General features: G+C 45.4%; 1 protein-coding gene across 8 annotated transcripts in view; it reads right to left on the reverse strand.

Moving 5' to 3' along the window:
* The window catches only part of MDM4 (MDM4 regulator of p53), a 554746-nt gene that overhangs the window by 195654 nt on the left and 337118 nt on the right, over nt 1–21974 (reverse strand). For all 8 annotated transcript variants that reach the window (XM_085651207.1, XM_085651206.1, XM_085651198.1 and 5 more), the window contains one exon: nt 14336–14499. In XM_085651207.1, the coding sequence (XP_085507333.1) occupies nt 14336–14499 (164 nt within the window). The remainder of the gene's footprint in view (nt 1–14335; nt 14500–21974) is intronic.

Genomic DNA, 21974 nt, shown 5'->3' on the forward strand with positions numbered 1-21974 from the left:
TGGCCCTGCTATCTCTGAAGCGCTCCAGAGCCAAGTTGACTTTATCTCCAAACAATCGAGGACAATCAAATAGCATGTCCATAAAACTGCCCTGAACGTCTCCCGAAAAACTGGTTGAATGAATACATGCAAGTCTGCTAATGTACACACTTAGGCTAATACCTCTACTGACGGAGTTAGGAGTATCCAGTCCGCAGTCGATGGTGAACTTTGCTGCGTTGCGACCATCTTGCATTGTCTGTAAAAGAATGCCTCTGCTTCTTCCAGAAAGCTGGGCAAAATCTGGGACAGAGTCCCACAAGGCATAAGAATCTCAGCCTAAAAGGCAGGTGACATTCACTGAACAAACAGCTAAACCTGTAAAGGAGATACCCTCTAACCAAAAGTCTCTATCCTCTTAGATTCAGGGTGAGTGATGGGAAAAGAGTTTTGGTTCACTCTGCTGGGCAATACTTGCACCACAAGTCTTTTAGAAATGGAGTGCCGAGTGTGGAATGTAGTCTCGCATTGAGCAGAAAGATGGTAATTTAAACACATCAATTTGACCATGTTTTAAAGGGGAGCACAGGCATTTTACTATTGGTTAGCAAGGGTAAAGTGCACAGGGTTATAAAGCCAGCAAAAATCTAGGGTCCGGCAAAAAGGCGGAAACTCTGGTGAGTCCATGCAGTAAAGGAATATTTCCTACAGTACCGCAACTCTCTTGGCCCAATCTTGAGAAACTAGGATGACTTGGGACCAGTCGTTCTTGATCTTCTTCAGAACTCAGAGGCAGGAAGGCCTACAGGAGTCCCAGGCTCCACTGTATACGGAATGCATCTCAGAAAGAGCCTTCTTGGAAAATCCAGCACCCAAAGTGTCTACATTATGCATTCTGGAAGGTGGAGAAAAGATTGAGCCCGTGTTCTCTCCATTGTTGGAAGACTCCCTGTGCCACCTACAATTGTAACTGCCATTCTTGATCCACTACGTTTCACCGGCTGAGGAATTTAATGATCCTGCCAGGTGGTGTAGCTCAGGAGGATGCCCTGATGATTCATCCAGTTCTAGAGGAGCATGGCCTCCTTGCACAGGGAATAGAATGCCCACCCTGTCCTGCTTGTTGCAATACCATATGGCAGTGGTTTTATCAGTGAGTACCTGAACCAGTCTCCCTTGAATGGACACCAGGAAGACTTTCAACACCAAGCAAATGGCCTGCAACTCCAACAGGTTGATGTGCAGACAGGACCAAAGTTCTCGGATCTCCACCACTCCCAAATGCCCTTCTCAATCCAGCAGTCATGTGTCCAACCCCGCAGTCAGCTTATAGTGGGGTTGGGAGAGGGGTCGTTTGTTGGTCCAATTGTGATTGAGCAGTCAGCACAGCACAGCACAGCAGATCTTTTGTAATCTACTCTGAAACCCGGATAAAAACCAACAGAGTGCTGGGCCCACTGAGACTTTAGTTCTCACTGCAAAACCCACATATGCCAACCAGCATGGTTGACTAGCAGGATACAGGAGGCCTATAGTCCAAGAAACCATAGAGCCACCCTTACTGGGACCCAGGACAGAGGCTGAAACAGCAGGATCATAGCCAAATACCCTGGACTGTTTGATCTGAAGGAAAGGCCTGGCAATACATCACATCCAGGATGGCTCTGATGAAAGACAGCCTCTGTGTAGGAGTAAGGAGTGATTTAGTCTCATTGATCGTGAACAAGAACCAAGTCAGGAGGTCCGCTGTCACCTGGAAATGTTTCATGACTGACAGACAAGCCCACCTTAAACAGCCAGGCATCGAGGTAGGGAAAGACTGATACATCAAACCTCCGAGGGTATGCTGCGATTACCTCCATACTTCAGTGAACACCCATAGTGCACTGGCGAGGCCAAAAAGGAGCACAGCAAACCAAGAATGCCTGTAGTACACCTAGAACCAGAAGAAGCAGCTGTGCGTCTGTGGGCAAGACGAGAATATGGAAATAGAAGTCTTGCAGCTGTTGCGCGACCATTCAGTCTCCTCGATCCAGGGCAGGCAGAGCCATGGTTTTCCACTGAGAAAATTACTGATTCTGCCTCCCACAGGGTGGTCCTGTGCCGCTAAGGGCAAAATCAGAAGCTTGGAGGCTGCTGCAGGAGGGGAAGGGGATTGGGAGGTTCACTGTCCCAGTGGGCCTGAACTCGGTCTGTCGGATTCACCTACATCTATCCCGAAAGGACAGGGAGCCGGCTGTTGGGGTGGTAATCATTGGCATTGCCTCCAAGTGAAGCTCCTGGCGAGGGTCAAAACTGTTACTGCTTTGTTCTGTTGCTTTACTTTCTTTAAAGCTCTCTAGGGTGGAGTTGGCCTTCTACCCAAATAGTAAAGTCCAGTCAAAAGGCATAGCCATGAGCGACACCTGGAAGTCACCTGAGAAGGCTGTGATCTTATCCATGTGTGGTGCCACAGCACCATGCTAGTGCAGAATTCTTAGCCATGTCCAGGCATATTAGGCTGTGTGGACGCTATCCTAAATAGTCTACGCCAAGTTAGCGTGAAGTCCTCCAGCACTGCTGGCAAGAGGTCTACTGGGTAGGTAATCCAATGCATTATGGACATGTTAGCAAACACATGGCATTGACTGAATGAAGGGCACGGCCAGTTGAAGAGAAGGAATATGCTACTTACCAGTATGCATCTGTTCTTGGCATGTAGAGCTGCAGATCTACACACTATGCATAGATCGCCATCTGGTGTTGGGCCCGGATGTTGCAGTTGTTTTTGTCTCGGAAAGTCTTTGGAAGTCACGAGGTAGGTGACTCCTCCTTTGGATCATAGTGCGCAAGGGCATTGGCTCCATCCTCAGATTGTTTTTCGCCAGCAGGGAAATGATGGAGTTTTTGTAAGAAACAGGAAAGATGCCCATGTATGCTGTATCTAAATAAGATAATACTGGAACAGATAAAGGTAGCCGGGGAGGCGGGTGGGCGTGTGTAGGTCTGCAGCTCTACATGCCAAGAACAGATGTATACTGGTAAGTAGCATATTCCGTTCGAGGCATATGAGCTGCAGATTACACACTATGCATAGATTGTATCGCAGTATCCCGTCCTAGCGGCGAGCACCAGTATCTGTTGCAGTAGTTTGAAATAGTGTTTTGAGTACAGCCTGGCCCACACTAGCCTGTTGTTTAGTTTGCACATCTACACAATAGTGTTTTGTGAATGTGTGCGGTGTAGACCATGTAGCTGCTCTGCAGATATCATCTAAGGGAATGTTCCCTAAAAATGCCATTGAAGCCCCTATCTTTCGCGTAGAGTGGGCTTTAGGAGGAACAGATAATGTACGTTTTGCTTTGTGGTAGCAAATTTGTATGCATTTGACAATCCACCTAGCTATCCCAGATTTTGATATGGGGTTGCCCTAGTGTGGTGATGAGAAAGACACGAATAGTTGTTTGGTCTTACGAAAAGGTTGTGTTCTCTCGATGTAGTAAAGCAGTGCTCTTTTGACATCTAAGGTATGAAGAGCTCTTTCTGCGACTGTTTGTGGCTGCGAGAAGAATACGGGCAGCTCCACAGATTGATTGAGGTGGAAGGGAGAGATGACTTTAGGGAGGAATTTAGGATTAGTTCGGAGAACAACTTTATTACGATGCATCTGCAGAAAGGGTTCCTGAGTGGTTAGTGCTTGTGGTTCGCTAACTCTTCGTAGAGAAGTAATGGCTACTAGGAAAGCAGTTTTCCATGTTAGGAATTGGAGCTCGCACTTATGTAGAGGTTCAAATGGAGGGCCCATTAATCTTGTGAGAACGAGATTTAAATTCCACACAGGTGAAGGTGGTACTCTGGGGGGAATTATTCTTTTGAGGCCTTCCATAAAGGCTTTTATGGCAGGTACTCTGAAAAGTGATAGACGTTGTCTATTTTGTAGATATGCTGCAATGGCAGCAAGATGCAGTCTAATAGACGTGTATGCTAAGTTGCATCTTTGGAGGTGTAGTAAGTAGCCTATGATGTGTTGGATAGACACATCCAGGGGATTGGTGGTGTTGTTATGACAATATATTACAAAACATTTCCACTTGGCTGAATAGCATGCTCTAGTGGTAGGCTGTCTAGCTTCTTTAATGACGTTCATACAGTCAGGGGGAAGTTTAAGGTAACCGAATTCTAGGACCTCAGGAGCCAGATCGCCAGGTTGAGCAGAGCTGGGTCCGGGTGTTGGATCTCTCCATGGTTCTGGGTTGAGAGGCGTGGAGAGAGGTGTAACTTCTGGTGCGGAACTACGGAGAGTTCCAGCAATGTGGTGTACCACGGTCGTCTGGCCCAAGTTGGAGCAACTAGGATGAGCGTTAAGGAATGCTGCTGTAGTTTGCGCACCACTAGTGTAATGAGTGGGAGAGGCGGAAAAGCGTACGCAAATTTGCCTGACCAGTTCATCCATATCGCATTGCCTTTGGACAATGGGTGAGGATATCTGGCGGCGAAGCTTGGGCATTTGGCGTTTTCTTGGGTGGCGAAGAGGTCTATCTGAGGTTGCCCCCACATTTGAAAAAACGGTTGAAGAATTTGCGGATGAAGTTCCCACTCGTGGATCTGTTGTGTTTGACAGCTCAACAGATCGGCTATGGTGTTTAGGACTCCTGGGACATGTTGGGCTAGGAGAAAACTGCTCTGAGGTATAGCCCACCTCCTTCTGTGCTAGCTGAGTGAGCTGCAAAGTGTGTGTCCCGCCTTGCTTTTGTATGTAGTACACGGCTGTCATGTTGTCCGTGCGGACTAAGGCAGCCTTGCTTGATATGTGTTTTTGAAATGCTTTTAAGGCTAGGAATATGGCTAGTAACTCCAGGTGGTTGATGTGGAGTCACTTTTTTTGAGGTGTCCACCTGCCCTGCATGGTGTGATGTAGTACGTGAGCCAGAGAGCGATACGTCCGCCGTCATAACTATTTGAGGAATCGGCTCTAGGAACGGTCGCTCTTTGGAAACGTTCTTGGTGTTCCACCACTGCAGAGAGCGATGAGTACGACCGTCCACCAACACCAGATCTGTTAACTGACCTTGAACCGGATTCCATTGGCGTGCTAAGCACTCTTGGAGAGGAAATATCTGGAGTCTTGCATGAGGCACTATGAATATGCAAGAGGCCATCATCCCTATGAGTTGCATGACCACTCGAGCTGGAAGAGAGTGTTGTGGTTGGAATTTGGTGAGAAGAGTTTGCATGCTTGCTATCCTGGCGGGACTGGGATAGGCTAGCGCCCTTGAGGTGTCTATTGTGGCACCGAGGTATTGTTGCGTGTGGGACGGTTGCAGCTGAGACTTGGCGTGGTTTACTGTGAAGCCCAGGTCGTGAAGTTGTTGAATAGTGGCGTGAGTGTGTTGTACACACTTATTGTATGAGCTGGCTTTTATGAGCCAGTCTTCCAGATATGGGAAGAAGTGTATGTGCTGTCTTCTTAGGTGTGCTGCCACCACCGCTAGTCACTTTGTAAACACTCATGGTGCTGTGGTGACTCCGAATGGGAATACTTTGAATTGATAGTGCTGACCGGCCACTAAGAATCTGAGATATTTCCTGTGAGCGTTGTGAATGTGGAAATAGGCATCCTTGAGGTCTAGGGTAGCAAGGAAGTCGCCCTGTGAAAGCAGAGGAAGGAGCTGCTGGAGTGTGACCATGTGGAAATGGTCTGAGTATATGTATAGGTTTAGGGGTCTGAGGTCTAGAATAAGCCTTAGAGAGCCGTCCTTTTTTGGTATGAGAAAATACAGGAAGTAAACTCCTTTGTTTTGTTTGTGCAGGGGAACTGGTTCTATTGCACTTTTTGTAGAAGGGAGATTACCTCCTGCTTTAGCAGTAACAAATGTTCTTGTGACATTGGACGCTGTTTGGGTGGTATGTTTGGGGGGTATGTTTGGGGGGGGTAGATGTTAGTTCGAGACAGTAGCCTGAATGAATTATCTCTTGCACCCACCTGTCTGAAGTGATGTTGGCCCAGGCAGGGAGGAATTGGTGGAGTGTTCCGAATGGTCTGGGGGAAATGGAGGGAAGTCATGGGGTGGAGGTGGAGGCAGAGCGGGAGTTGTTGATTTTGCCTCTACCTTTTCTGTTGTTTCCCCAGTAACCACCACTTTGGTAACCTCTAGTAAAGGTGGATTGGGTGGGAGGTTTATAAGAAGTGGAGGGGCTATCAGAGGAGTAGCCTCTGTGGGTGCTTCTGAAGGATGAGCGACGAAATGACCGTCTGGGAGCTTGCGACTGCAAGGCTCCCATAGATTTGGCTGTGTCTGTATGCTTTTTCATTTTCTCAAGTGATACGTCCACAATGGGGCCAAATAGGTGTTGCTCATCGAATGGCTGATTGAGTATGGAACTCTGGACTTCAGGTTTAAAACCGGAGATGTGTAACCAGGCATGCCTGTGCAAAAGGACACTGGTGTTTATTGCCCTTGAGGCGGTATCTGCTGCATCCAAGGCACAACGGATGGAGGTGTTAGGGATGGTTTTACCTTCCTGTACGAGTTCATTGGCCCTGTTTTTATACCGGTCATGGAGGTGCTGCATTATGGACTCCAGTTCATCATAATGTGCCCTGTCATACCTGGCTAACAGCGCTTGGGTATTAGCAATGCGCCATATGTTTGCTGCCTGTGACGCTGTGAGTTTGCCAGAGGCGTCCAGGAGTTTAGATTCTTGTGGTGGTGCGTCACCTGATGTTTGGGAATTGGCTCTCTTCCTTGCATTAGAGACTACCAAGGAGTCTAGTGGTGCGGGGCCTTTAATGTATGCTGGATCAGTAGGAGCAGCCTTATACTTTTTTTCTATTCCTCGGGTTGACGACTCGAGCCCTGACTGGGTCTTTAAAGATCTCTGGGGCATGCTTAATGACCCCTTTAAGCATGGGTAAAGTTGAGGTGGACCTTTGTGTGGTATCGAAAGTGTCCATGAGAAAATCTTCCTCTACTGGGTCTGTATGAAGGGTAACCCTGTGGTACTGGCCATCTCTGTGAAGGAGCTGGTTGAAGCCGATATTGTCCTCCGGAGGAGAAGGCCTGGAGAGATAGATGTCATCTTGTGGGGTGTAAGGGACGTCGGGGACACTGTAATCATCCCAGGGGTCTGGGAAGCCAGTAGGGGTAGGGTCCCCAAGGGGTTGATCGTCCGCACCTCCCCCTGCATCATCTGAGGTGTTATCATCATCATCATCATCATCATCTACTGGGGTAGGTGATGGTGTAGGAGAGTGGTGTGGTGGGGAGGAGGGGGCGAAGGAAGGGGGGGGAGGAGGAAGAGGGGGAGGGGCAGGAGGAGGAGGAGGAGGGGGAGGAGGAAGAGGAGAAGGGATCCTTAATGGAGAGGTAGCAAAGTCTCTCTTTTTCGGTGGTAGTGCCGGTGCAGGTGTTTCTAGGGGTCTTTTCTTGATGCTAAGCATTAAGTGACCAGTCTTAGGATCCTTCGCAAGGGTCTTTTGGGTAGGATCTGGACGAAACAGTTCTTCAGTGGGAGGCAGATCCTTCGGAATCGACGGCTTTGGTGTCATAAGCTTTTTCGGCGCCGGTAGCGGTTCTAGGTTTGGAAACGTGCAGTTTTGCAGTGTATTTATCTGATGGAACCTGTTGTTTTTTCGGTTCCGATGTCTTTGGCTTTGAAGAATGGCAGTCGGGGCCCTTTGGTGGTCGTTTTTTGGTCAGCTCAGAGGGTGTTGTCGGTGCCGAGGAACCGGTGCTAGCCTTCGACGCCGAGTGCTTAGAAGCAGCGGTTGGCGTGGATGAGGAAGAGGACGTCTTCTTTTTCGGTGCCTGAGTATGTTTTTCGGCACCGAGTGTAGGCTGACTCGAGTCAGAGTTGCCTTAAGGCTTAGTAGGCTTCTTTACCGGGCCCAAAGGCGGGGCATGGGAAGCAGTGTCTTGGTGTGTACCTGGGCCCGAAGGTGAAGGTGGTACCGAAGCCTTTTTTGATAGTGTCAAGGGGGGTTTGGGTCGGGGTCGACGTCTGTACTCACGGTCCTTTGAGCTAGAGTGATGTCCTCGACGTCAGAGTCATCTGCTTCGGAGGCGCTGATGATGGCTTCTTCGACCCAAACTTGCTCTGGAACATCGACGCCTTCCTGGAAGATGTCGTCAGGGATTGAAGATGATGAGCGAGCCATTGTTCTTCTAGCTAGTCGGTCCCAGATTGTTTTCTTGGAGCGGAAGGAGGCGCAAGCTGGACAGTCTCTGGCCTCGTGCTCCGGTGAGAGGCAGAGGTTACACACCTCATGTAGGTCGGTGTGGGGAAACTTCGACCCACATCGAGGACACTTTTTGAATGGCGTCCTTTCCATGAGCCGGAGATGAGGCCCAGGTAGGCCCAAAGGCCTTCGTCGACGACCGGAATCGAAGACTTCGAAGTTGAAGGGTCACGTGGAGTGGGAAAACGCGATCGAAACAATACCGTCGAGAAGGGAAGGATTGCGCATCGAAAGAGAAAACCGTTAACGGTTCCGAACTGGAGCGCGAGAACACATGCGAGCCCGATGGCGGGAAAAAAACTATCGGAGGATGGAGCCGATGCCCATGCGCACTATGATCAAAAGGAGGAGTCACCTACATCGTGACTTCCAAAGATTTTCCAAGACAAAAACAACTGCAACATCCGGGCCCAACACCAGATGGCGATCTATGCATAGTGTGTAATCTGCAGCTCATATGCCTCGAACATTTGTTTTCCAAATGCCTCAATTCTCCTCAACTCTCTATCTTGGGCAGTCATAGAAAAGATGTCTGGATGTCTGGACTGACCAGGCTAGTGGAAGCCTAAACCACCAGGCAGCATCACCCAGAGAAGGTATGTGGCATGCTACCCATCTATTTACATGTGGGCGGGAAGGTGGTGCCCAGAAGGGTGTCAGGGCTTCACTGAATGGCAACAAGGGCTCGAATGAGGTCTGTTCAAGCTGATATTAGTCTGTGAGGACATTGTTTTTCAGTTCAGACAGCAACTGTAACAGTTACCAGTCTGATGACCACAGCAAATAAGGTTGTCTTCTGCTGAAGTGCCAGAGGGACAGCACATCCCCATGTCAGGGGAAGTGTTCATTCTACTGGCCTGTTGTAGGTCCAAACAGAGATTGTCATTGTATTGTAGGGGAATTCACCCCATTGTTGCCAAAGGCTGTATGGTTTTGGTTAGAATCAAATCTGAAATGTTGTTGCAGCGCAGGAGGTAGCACCTTGGCAAATGTGCAGTTTTGTCTGAGCCAGAGCGAACAGAGACTGCTTGCATCCAGACTGTTGCAGTACATGACCTTGGTTGAGGTAGATATGGATTTGGTTCAGAGTCTGACGGGAAAATAGGACTGGTGTCGGCGGCATCTGTGCTGGCGTCATGTGGCTGGAACTGGAGTGGATCGTGATGCTGGATGTGTAATAAGCACCAGAGTCAGAGCTGAACCTAAAGCGGGTTCAAGAAGCATATACGGCACCAAGGGTATGCCAGCAGGCTGTAACCAGACAGGAGGCCCCCACAGATCCATGGGGCCCGAACGTGTGCTAGAGGAAGCCAGCAGGGAGGCAAAGATTCACAATATGGCTTCCTTCAATGCCTTAATCTGCTGCAGCATTGCAGATGGCCCCAGAAATTCGGGGTGTATCGGGATTAGCTCCTCTGTGGCAGAACAGGAACTAGGGGCACTTGGACACCCTTACAACTTCTCTGAAGGAGAGTAGTAAGACTGGGACGAGGTTCACTTGGACTTCTTGTATTTCTTTAGGACTCTGTGCCTGATCTGAAGATATGGACCATGATAAAGATCTGTTGCGGGAGTGGCCCCGAGAGAGAGAACAGGGCTTACATGAGTTCCTGCAGTGTGTGGAGATGCAAAACATAGCTATACGATCCCAAATTGCGTTCAGGTGTATAAAGGCAAACTACTTGCACGACTCATAGCTTGAACACAAACACCTGAGACACACCTGGGGGGGTGGGGGGGGGGGGGGAAGAGTGATCTGTCACAGACATCTGCTTTCTGCATTACCTAAAAGGCTTAAACCCTGTAGTTTTTGGAGGTGACATGTCCTCCCTTGCACAAGAGAAAATAATTTAATTACAAAGAACACGTTACTTGCCTTCTGTAATGCTGTCTCTGGTAGAGACTTTATCTAGCCGCAGATGCCCCACCTACTGAATATTCCCAAGGTGTCCGAATGGATCTGGAAACTTTACCGTAGTACCTCTGTGCGCAGAAGGTGGTGCCGTGAAGCTCTGCACTGATGTTCCACTCCAGAAGTGACATGCAGAGCCTATATTGGCGCCACTCCCGCAAGCTGGTCAGTTGATTTTGAGACTGTCCGTGCCCCCAGAGGTGGAGCCCCAAAAGTAAATTGATAGACCAGTATGCAGATTCCTAGACTTGGGATCTTATCAATGAGTAGAATCTAATCAAAGAACGGGTTAGGATCGCAATGGAATGTGCAACTAGACAGACCAGAAAGAGATTAACAAGTTATTTACCTTTGATAACACTAAAAGACTTCTAGCCACGAATTCCTCAACTTTTGAATAGATACCAAAGTAGCACCGAATTGGTGGGCTGTGAATGGACTAAAAACCAGAAAGTTCTGCAGGACCGAGTGGGCAAAGTGTCCTTCTCAAGGGACTTGGCTGTCCAAACAATAGTTCTCAATGAACATGTGCAGGGACATCCACTTGGCTACCTGGCAGATATCTAGAACAAGGACTAGACCTGCTAATGCAGTGGTAGCAGCTTTGGCTGTGGTGGAATAGGCGTGCAGCCCTTCTGGAGGCTGCTTTTTTGCCAATGCGTAGCAGACCTTAATGAAGAGCACAATCCAGCATGAGATTGTATGCTTCTGCACACCCTTGCCTTTCTTTATTCCTGGGAACCCCACAAAGAGCTGATTGTCCACCCAGTGGTCTTTGGTACAACTGCTGTAGAAGCAGAGTGCTCTTTTGAGGGCCAAGCAATGGAGTCTCTTGTTCTTAGAGGGGTGGGGTGGAGCACAGAACGCCAGCAGAGTGATAGTTTGACCAATGTGAGACGGCATCACAATGTGTGGTAGAAAGGATGCCAGAGTACGCACAACCAGCTTACCAAGGCAGAAGATTGTGTACGTTGGATGGGCACCAAGAGCCTGACACTCACTCACACACTGTACTGAGGTGATGCAATTAGGAACACAGTTTTTGATGATGAAGAGCCGTAGTGGGCAGCTGTGGGGTGGTCGAATGGAGTACACATTAAACAAGTAAGGACAGGATTTCAGTCCCATTGAGGCATCACAAAAGGAGAAGGGTGAAACATATGCTGCAGCCCTTTTAAAAACGTCATCACAACCGGTGATTTAAATAACAAAAGTTGATCAGGTAATTGCAGGGAGGGCGAAAGGGCAAAAAGAAAACATTTAACAGGGCCCAAAGCAAGGCCTTGCCGGGCGAAAGAGAGAATAATTTCATAAATAACTGCACATCAGACAACTGGGCCTAGAGGGGTTCAATCTGGAGTGCACAGCACCAAACAACAACTTTGTCCCCGCGACAGGCGTATGCAGTCTCTGTCGAGGGACGCCTGGCTGCCAAGATGCCATCCAGGAGGAAGATCAAATGCATTCAACAGACACCGCCAAATCTCCATGCATGAAGGTGGAGTCTGTGCAAGCTAGGATAGAAAACCACACCATAATGCGGAGATAGCAGTTCTCCCGGAGAGGCAGCCTAATCAGAGGACATATTCTCCAGTCCAGGAGATCTGGATACCATAATCGCTATGCCCAATCTAGAGCCACTAGGATGACTTGGGCCTGGTCAGTCCTGATCTTCTTGAGAACTCGGGGCAGAAGTGGTATCGGCGGAAAGGCATATAGGTGTCCTGAGTTCCACTCAAAATGGAATGTGTCTCCAAGGGGAGAGACAATTTGAAAACTCCAACACGTAGAAGTGCAGACATTGCGCATTCTCAGTGGTGGAGAAAAAAGACCATGCAAAGGTCCTGCCCATTCGCAGAAGTGGAGGAAGAAAAACTGGTTGCTCAAAGATATGAAGAGTTTGGGTAATAAGTTAAGCTCAAGAGTAGCTGAGCATAAGTCAGAGAATTCACGGTTGCCCAACACCAAGCAATAGAAAATCTGGCAGTCTGAGTCTACAAGGAGGCTTGGAACCCTGATCCCTTCCACCTGGATAGCTGGACTTTGGGTCAGATAATGAGGTGGATGGGCTAACTTTGGTCTATCAATATTTAACAAGGTTTTAAATGTCAACTGATGCATTGAACTACTGCTATTTTACATTGACTACGAAGGGTTCGTAGCCTAACATCGGGGAATACATCAAGCATGTGAATCTATGACAGATACAATGCTGCAGAATACAGGGTTCCATGGTATCTTCGTGTGACAGACTACTAGGATCCAGACTGGGCTAGAGTGGTAGTAATTTAACAGCACACAGTAAAATCTGCTAGTGTACCAAAAGTGGCATGCAAAGAAAGATAAAAAGGGAGAATAAAAGCAAAAGGTAAAAAAACAAATCACAAAAAAATAAAATTGGAGGAAGCACAGCATAGTGAAACAAACTTTTCCAAAACTGTTACCTTTGTAATAGGGGAGTAAAAGGTTCCTGAACAGACCCACTTATCTATCCTCTGAAAGCCCAATGGAGCACTGCAGTACACAGTGAAGAAATGTCCATCCCTTTGAGGGGGGACACGGCTTGTGGTAGGTTCAGGTTGAGCCTATCCAGCAAATGAACATCTTGAATTTCCACTTGACTAGCTGAGCTGAACAGGATAATGTCATACTCGTTAGCATGGCAGACAGACCCATGACGTACATAGGATATTTGCAGTTGCACATCACATACTTGAAAGCAACAGCCATTAAGACATCAAAAGCAGATATCTACAAGACATATGTAACTAAGGCGTGTGAGGTAAACCCCTCATGCAGGATGGCATTGGTTTCTTGTTACAATTTTAGTAAGAGTTCTTGGATTAAAGCATTTGAAGCAATACATTTTTCTCAAACACCAGATATTTTACAATAAAGAATGTTTTGAAGATATACTATACCTCCTCTTAATTGCATGCATGACTTCCAATATGGGGTTCCAATCTCATTTCAACTTCGAGAGTTGCAAGGCGTTTAAAAACAACTTTACAGATTTCTAAACTTAAATTACCTTTCTCATCCAGATTCGAAATGATCATTATAAATAGCAACTCATTAAAGAGACTGAACTTCATTAAACTTAAGAAAAGCATGCACATCTAGGTTTGGTACACCTTACTGTGAAAAAAAAAAACAGTGGGGAACCATATTCTGACAAATCACTAACCAGATTTATCCATGCCAATCAATTCACAACCTTTTGAAAATTGTTGATTTTTATTTTATTTTGGCAATTAAACACAAATTGTGCACTTGCCTACAAAAGCTTCGGCTCAAAGTTCAAGATGGGATTAAATTAGTGGGTTTATGCATAACACTTCATTCCAGATGTCCAAAGGAGCTAAATGGTTAACGATGGGTGATTACACACATGATTAAACAATTTGATCATGAAAGGGTCCTGGTGGAAGCTAAAATACTTCTGTGCCATCAAATCCTAGGTAAGAATCTCAAATATGACATTTAGAAGAATAAGTGGCGCAACTAATATGCTACACACACTGGACAATATGCTATATATGGAAATACTTAACTTCCGTTTCAGACCTTGTAAACTTTTAATGTGGGGCTCAGATTCCAGTAAGAAATGTATACTTGCTTAGATGTTCAGTCGGATCGTTAAAACAATCAAAGTTAAGCAAATGTAAGGGAGAATGCATAAGACTCCTGAGAACCCTATCCAGACAAGTGTTTATCTTTAGGACATACTACTTTCCCCAGATTGATCTTAAATACCCGCTTTTCCTTAGTAAAAGGGATTATCAATTTCCTACAACACTGGAATAATGAAACTCCGAGAATGTCAATGAAAACTGTAAGACCATAGTGAAAGCAAAATCCAATCTTACCAGGCCGAAGTTATGGTCATTGATCACATATTACAAACATTTTGCTACGTCACATTTGCTTACTGAAAGAGCTCTACAGCAAATGCTTTGATGATTTGCAAATGAATCACTAATTAAAACAATGACACTCTTTGGTGACTTCTTAATGTAGGTATGCATCTAGAATGTCCATTTGTGCCTAGATATTTTCATGAATACATGTGCTCGTGTTTTTTTGGTTAATGCTACGACCTGATACAGTGATGTGTCTGGAAAAGTGCTTCTCATGGTAATACAAAATAGGTTTACCCTTGTACTCTTAAAAAAATGGATTTACCCCATTGTTTGATAATTTTTCTTTCAGAAGATAATACATACCTGATTCATGGGTATATCAGTCGACCCATTGCTCAGTGGATCATAGCTATCTCTTAAGTTCCCGAGAAACCACCAGGGCAGGCCGGCCACATCCCACTCCTCAAACACTAGCTCCATTTTCGGCTGCTTACTCAGGAGCTGCGAGGGGTCTTCGGCCAGGTGGTCTGTAGATTCCAAAATAAATAGTCAGGACACAGTGTCAGCATCTACTGTGAAGCATCATGAGGCACTAATGAGTATGAGTACTTCAATGTCCATCCCGCGTTACTGTGGGAAGATTCTCCTGCCCACAGGCCCCCAGTAACAGCAGAAGCAGCTCATCACACTAATTTCAGGCCAGGAGCGAAGTTCTCCTAGAGCCTTTGCTGAATATCTCTGAAATCTCCCAGTGACATCTTAATGCAAGATTGACATTTCTCACTTCAACAACCAACTCAAAATGACAACAGACAGTACATAAATGTGCCACCTGTCGATTTAGCTTTTTAAAGAGCTCACCAGACACAAACGGCACTGCTCCCAACTCCTAACCGACAGGCCATGCTCTTAAACCGACTGATTGCTCCGCTCTCAAGGAAATAGTTTTTATTGAAAAAATACGGTGCCCTAAATGAAACTATTTAGAACTTTTTCATTCCAACCTGTGCACTACAACCACAATTCAAAATCACACGAGCACTACGTGTATACACACTACTGGCCCTCCTTTCCACCTAGAAAGCAAGGCCAGGAATGTAGACATAATTTGTGACTGTTTATTTGCAACACATTTGATAAATCCTTCTCTTTTTAATAGAAAAATACTGTTTTGTAGTGGTGTTATCCCAGTAACACTACAACAGCATCAACTTGCGCTACACCACCAAAAGCACCTACAAAACTTTAGAGATGATAGAATGATGCATCTTGCCTGATCGCATCACACTAAAGCTAAACAAACACACAAATGAGTGCACAATGGTTTAAACCGATAAATCTCAGCATGCAATTTTAGTCTTTCCACCCTGATCAATCAGTATCTAATGCTCCACTTTCACAACTCAAAATGTACGAGCCTAAAGAAATATCCAAGGTCAGGAGAGCGGTACACCTACATCAGACATTGCACCATAACTAAATGACGCATTATTCTGACCAATGCAGATTAATTCTTCTTGAACAAGGCCATCCTCTCACAAGCACTGGCAATATTCTTCAGTTAGCATTGTGTTGCTGAACACAATACTCTAATTGGCTAATTGGCTAAATCAAAAATGAAAAAGAATGCCTTTCAGGACCAGACTGAACAGATTTGGGCCTTCCTCGCCAAGAAAGGTGAGTGAAAAATGAAGGCTATGCCTCAAAACTAAGACCTGCAGAAACCTCAAGGTTTCCCCCACCAAAACACTGCTCAGAAAGCACTATGTCCGCTTGGATGTTGAATGCATCCAAGTATCTTAAACGTTTAACCCCCTAACCCCCCCCCCCTTCATCCCAACCCTCACCCCGGAATTATTCATGGCTTGGAAGAGCGACTGTCTTTAAATAATTTAAGCTCACTCCAGAATAATCATAAAACGTAATGCACTGAGGGGGTAATCCCATTTCAAAAGGTGCTTTATTGTAAACCACACACCCCAAGCTGAAAAGTCACTGAAGAGAATGGGCATGCAAGTCATAAATTAGTATATAACAGCCCGGGTGAAAAATCATTGTCACAAATGAGGAATTTCTTTACGGCGCCATCATTTTCCATTCCTTAGCTCTTTAGTGTGTTACCCAGCAGTGTCTTACCCAGGGAAGATGCCCTCTGAAGCACAAATGAACAATGAGGCATTCCCATTTTATCTGAAAGTCTGAGTGAATCCATGAAGCAGCTCTTACAGAATGTGCAATGAGACTCTAAATATCTGGACAGACTGGATGGAATAACTGTTTTCAAGAAAACATTTCCTGCATGACAAATGATGTTTGGCTTGTGTCATCAAAGAGGAAAGGGAGCACCTTGCTGATCACCATTATTTTTACTGCATACCTTTACTCTTGGAAATACCCAGAAAATGCACCCATAAAGTGCACGTTCCTCTCTTGTAAAGGTTTTCTTGATTGTATGTACAGTAGAGGTTTACTAATGGATATTGACAGTTACATGCTTCAGGGAGAGGGCTATACATTGAAAAAGTAGCTAACTAATTTCCTCATAACCTTGCCATTTTGGGCATTACTGACAGTGTTAGTAAAATCAGACTGTTGTTAGCCTTTCTAGGACGTCCTGTAATAAATCAAGTCCCGGGTTGAAAAAAAGGCGCTGTGGGAAAGTGGGTTTCTGCTGCAGTACCCACTCTACCCCATCCCCTCCCCCCCACACACACACTGCCTGATCTTTGATGCAACTTTGACTGTAGAGTACTGGGTCCCTGCTGTCCAGGTTCCAGTACCAGTGTTCCTTCCCCAAAACTGTACCATGATAGGCACTTTACACCCCCTGTAAGTCCCTTGTAAATGCTACCCTGTTACCTAGTGCATTGGGACTGAAGAGGGTCCCCTAGGAACCCCTCAAGCAATGCAAAATGCCACTGCAGCCTGCATGCCTTGGTGCAGAGAAAAATGACAGTCAACATGGCACACTGCCTGTGTGCCATGCCAAGAAGCACTGCCTAAGGTATAGGTAAGATAAATATAGTTGCAAATATGCCTTGTCACAACCGTTTTGAACCCTTACAGTTGGTTGATGAAATCGCGGATCCACAGGTTGCCCCTACGGAAATAAATCAAGTTTTATTACCTGACAGTACTGTGTCTGTTACTAATCAGGACGTGAATAGCTGTTTTGAAATGTTGGACATCAAACTGGACCACCCAAAAATATAATTTTGCTACGGTCAGACCAAGTTACTAAATTATCAAAAAGAACTTGCTCTTGTGACCACTACAAAATCTGTCACAGGGAAGCTAATGAGTCTTTGACAACAGATCAGTTAAGCACGAATTGCAAACCTCCTTCCTCCAATATATCAAGTAAGGTACCACAACAGGCGTTTCCCACCAATTACAACAGAACGCAACCTGGGAAAATGGCTGTTCCTGGAAAGATGCTGAATGGTTTTCAATTTGTAGTAGACAAATTTAGCCCAGGGCTATTGAGACCACAAAATTACTCAGACCGCTTTAACAATAAACCGACACCCGTCACTTATTCAAGGAAGGTGGGAGATCGTTATAATGGCAGGTTTACAGCATCTACTGTCAATTTTGTGTTGCCCACTTCTAATCTATCAAAGAGATATTGTGATAAAGCCTGTCCCATGGTGTCGCAAGATCATTTACCTACTCCCCTTTTTAATTCAATTTATATGGCCCAGGTCCCGAAGCTGAAACCAGGCTCTTATGAGAACTCAGAAGCCCTGATCAACAAAGCGACCCACTGGCTGAGGGTTGAGCGGAAATGTCTCTCGGTGGTCAGATCTGACATCGTGTATGCTAAAAGGTATTCATCCAGCACAATGACTCATGATTACATTCAAGTTGCTTTTAAGTCACATTATTTGGTAGAAAATCTTGTTAATTTTGAATTGCGCACTTGTCATTTAAATGAGATCAAACCGCTGGGAATAAGAATGAAGGCATCTCCACCACCTACCGAAATCCTACGAGATATTGCTGCTGGCCCAACGAATCAGGAAGAAATTGACTGACTAATGTGTATTCCCAAAACAAACTATAATGCGCTATCAGAACGTATAGACAGAAAAATATCTATAACTCCTAAAGTGCAGGTAACCGCTCATGTATCAGAGTGTATGGACCATTTTGCCTGGTCAGTTGTTAACTTAAGTAAATCCTCTGTTTATTGTGCTGGGGATGAAGTTACAGAGCCCCGGGACAAGGTTAGGGGGTGTTTTGTAAACACACCTACCCTGATACAAGTCGTGAGCATACTGAAACAATGCCAGTACTATTACCTTTGTGTAAACTAGATATTAATCAGATAGTTAACAGATGGGAGTATGTTGCCCCCATTGGTATGAATTCCTTTGTAAATTTAGGTCAAGATGAGGCACTTGATGTCCCACCAGGAAATGGGCTAAGTCGGCAGAGTAACCCCCTACCCACTGTTCGATTACTATCATGGAACATAGCTGGGTTGGGGTTTAAACTGGTTGACTCCGACTGGTTGGCATATATAGCAAAAACATGACATTTGTCTATTACAAGAGACTTGGGCGACAGAAAAAGTATTTGTTGATGGGTTTACTTCCTATAGCGTGGATGCAAAACCAGCAGAACGCTTTGGGAGAGCAGTAGGTGGTCTTATGATTTTAATTAAGAATGGATGCACAAGTAGATCCACATTGATAGCTATTGATAGTCTAGATCTAATGGGGATTACTGTGACTTTCTCATCTGAATTGTTTAAACATTTTTAATATTTATGTCAGAAATATAAGGGGATCTGACAAATCACTTACATTATCCTTTTAGAAGAGACTATGTATACCTTGAGTCCAAATACAAAGGTTGTAGTAGCAGGCGATTTAAATACTTGTTGTGAGCCCTGCCTATTTAAATGAGATAAGAGAGGAGGATGAAACATGGGGTATTCCTCCATTATTAGGTCATCCAAAGAAAAAAACATCAAATCTCGCACTAGAATTAGCCTCCCTAACAATTAGTAGGGGCCTTAGAGCATGTAATGGGCGTGCCCCTTCTGACCCTAATAGAGCAGCAACATTTAAAAGAGGGGATTGTACTAGTGCCATTGATTACACCCTTGTTGATGTGAGTCTATGGTCACTTTTGGAGGACATGAAAGTGGTAACGCCAATTGATAGTGACTACAATTCATTAGAAACAATTCTGACCGGTGATTCCCTGAGGCAAGGTAACAATCTTTATACAACCATTGTGCCAGACCCTCTTGTAACAATCGCCGTTGTATCTCTTGGCCGAATGTAATGTCCAAGCAAAAATTATACAATGCAGACTTACAAACGTTTTATAATGTATTTGGAGACATATGTAGTGCTTAGCGAGGACGATATTCCGATTTTAAAAATACATAATGGTTTATATGAAGCGCTATGAAAAGTTTTTCTATAAAGATATCCTAATGAGGTTTCTAATCCCGCTAAGGTTGAAAAATGGTTTGATCAAGCATGTAAAGTAGCGAAGCTATCTCTGAGGAAGGCGATATTCGAGGGTGAACGTGCTAGTATTAAAGGAGCAAGAATTACCTACAAGACAACTTTGACCAAGGCAAAAAAAGAATTGGGACAATAATTTAGGGCAAGATATCCTGAATGCCAGTAAAATTAATGATACTTGACTGTTTTGGCGCCTTGTGGCCCAAACAAAGCCGGACAAGTCCAAATCACATCATTATAATATTGTCCCGGATAAATGGGTGGCACACTTTTCTGCTCTATATGCTCCAGGGGGCTCTTAGGATTTAAAATATAGTGATATTTCTAATGTTCCTATAGATTTGGACCCCACTACTCCTGTTGTTTTTAGTTTAGAAGATACAACTAGAGTGATTGATGCGCTGAAATTTGCTAAAGCCCCCGGCCCGGACAAAATTCCAGGAAATTTGTACAAATCTGAACCCTTAATCTGATTCATATACTTAAAATGTATTGTCATGCCATAGCAGCTGATGGTATGGAACCAGATTCCTGGCTTGGGGACGAAATTTTAGCAAGATATAAAAAAGGTGACGCAGGTGATCCATCAAACATTTTTTGCTAAGCACATTTTAGAGAGAGTCCTTGATTGGCCAAAAATCATTGAAATTCTGTCTCCCCTTCAGGCTGGTTTTAGAGCTTGAAATAGGTTTTATTACAGAACCAAAAACGTTATGTGGCTTTTATTGGCCTCAGAGCAGCGTTTGATCTTATACCACCCTCAACACTGTGGCAATCCCTGATAAACATGGGGGTCCATCGCAACTTAGTAAATGTAATTAATAAATTGCATGTAAACTATTTTGCTCAAGTTCGCTGGGCCCCAATGGCGAACTAACGGATCGTATTCCCATTCAGAGAGGAGTTCGGCAGGGCTGTGTCCTAGCACCTACTTTATTTTCTGTGCACATTAACGATGTTGTGAAAGCTCTAGAGCACTGTAGAAATCCGTCCCCGGCTCTGAACAATAGGAAAATACCAATTCTGCTCTTTGCAGACGATCCTTTTCTTATATTCAAAACACCTATGGGTCTCCAAATTTTAATTGATACATTTTTAAGCTTTTGTAAAACCAGAGGCCTAGAATTAAATGTACATAAAACCAAGTATATGGTGTTTGAGAAGACCAAAAATAAAAGTCGTACTATCCATGTAGGAAGTGATGCTCTTGATAGAGTACATAATTTTGATTACATGGGCGTTAGACTCCTGGACAACCTGAAGTGGACAAGTCACTTGAATAAATGTACATTAATAATTGAACACAAATCTAATGCCATCCTAAGGTTTTACAACCAAGCTACGTCGCATATAATCTCTCCTGCCCTGGAAACATGTTGCGTTATGGCACAGGGAGCGGCAGTGTATGGGGCAGAGATTTGGGGTTTTGCCAACTCCCATTCGCTGACAATTGCCGAAAATAATTTTATTAGGAATCTACTTGGATTACCATCCAGCTCACCTCTTACCCCAATGTACTTAGATGTCAGGATGAAAAGAGTTGCCGACCTGGCTGTCTTAAAAACTTTAGCACATTGGATCCGACTCTGGACCACACCTGAACTTGGCATCTTTAAAGACTCAAACAAGTTACTTACCTTCGGTAACGATATATCTGTAAGAAACATTGGTTAGTAAGATCCCTCACCTTAGAATCTCCCCAGGCGTCAGGCTCGATCTGGAAAGATTTTTCGTCAGCAGTACCCTTGCGCGTCGCTAGACGTCATCTGCAGCTCCGCGTCCGTCGTCGTGATCGCCGGGATGATGTCGTCTGAGTACTAGGCGCCGCCCTCGCACGCTGACGTCAGTTCTTGTACATAGTTTTCCGCGCCAGGAATACAGAGCCATGCAAGAGACAGACACTGGTGCCAAAAATTCTAGGGCCCTGAAAGGGATGACCTCAACCCTAGATATCGGTTCGCAGAACGGGGTTGATGGGTGGGGCGGTGAGGAATCTAACTAACTAATGTTTCTTACAGATATATCGTTACCGAAGGTAAGTAACTTGTTCATCTGAAAGAAACACGTTAGTTAGATTCCTCACCTTAGAATAGATACCCCAGCAATACCAACCCCGGTGGTGGGTCTGCGAACCAAGATCACACCAGAAAGTCCTGGAGAACAGCACAGCCAAAGAAGCCGTCTCTCCAGACTTGGCTGTCCAGGCAATAGTGTTTGGCAAACGTGTGCAGCGAGGCCCACGTTGCTGCCTGACAAATGTCCTGCAAGGGGACTCCCCAGCCCAGAGCAGTGGTCGCCGCTGTGGCCTGAGTGGAATGAGCCCTCAGCCCTACAGGAGGTTCCTTTTTAGCTAAGGAATAACAGGCATTGATACACAAAACGACTCACTGAGAGATGGTTCGCTTGTGCACCGCCCGCCCCTTCTTAGCGCCCACGTAGCCAACAAAGAGTTGGTCATCCACCCAGAACTGTTTAGTGTGGTCCAGATAGAAGGACAGTGCCCGTTTTGGGTCCAG

This window comes from Triturus cristatus, chromosome 1_1 (assembly GCF_964204655.1).
Source record: "Triturus cristatus chromosome 1_1, aTriCri1.1, whole genome shotgun sequence".
In the NCBI taxonomy this organism is placed as follows: Eukaryota; Metazoa; Chordata; class Amphibia; order Caudata; family Salamandridae; genus Triturus; species Triturus cristatus.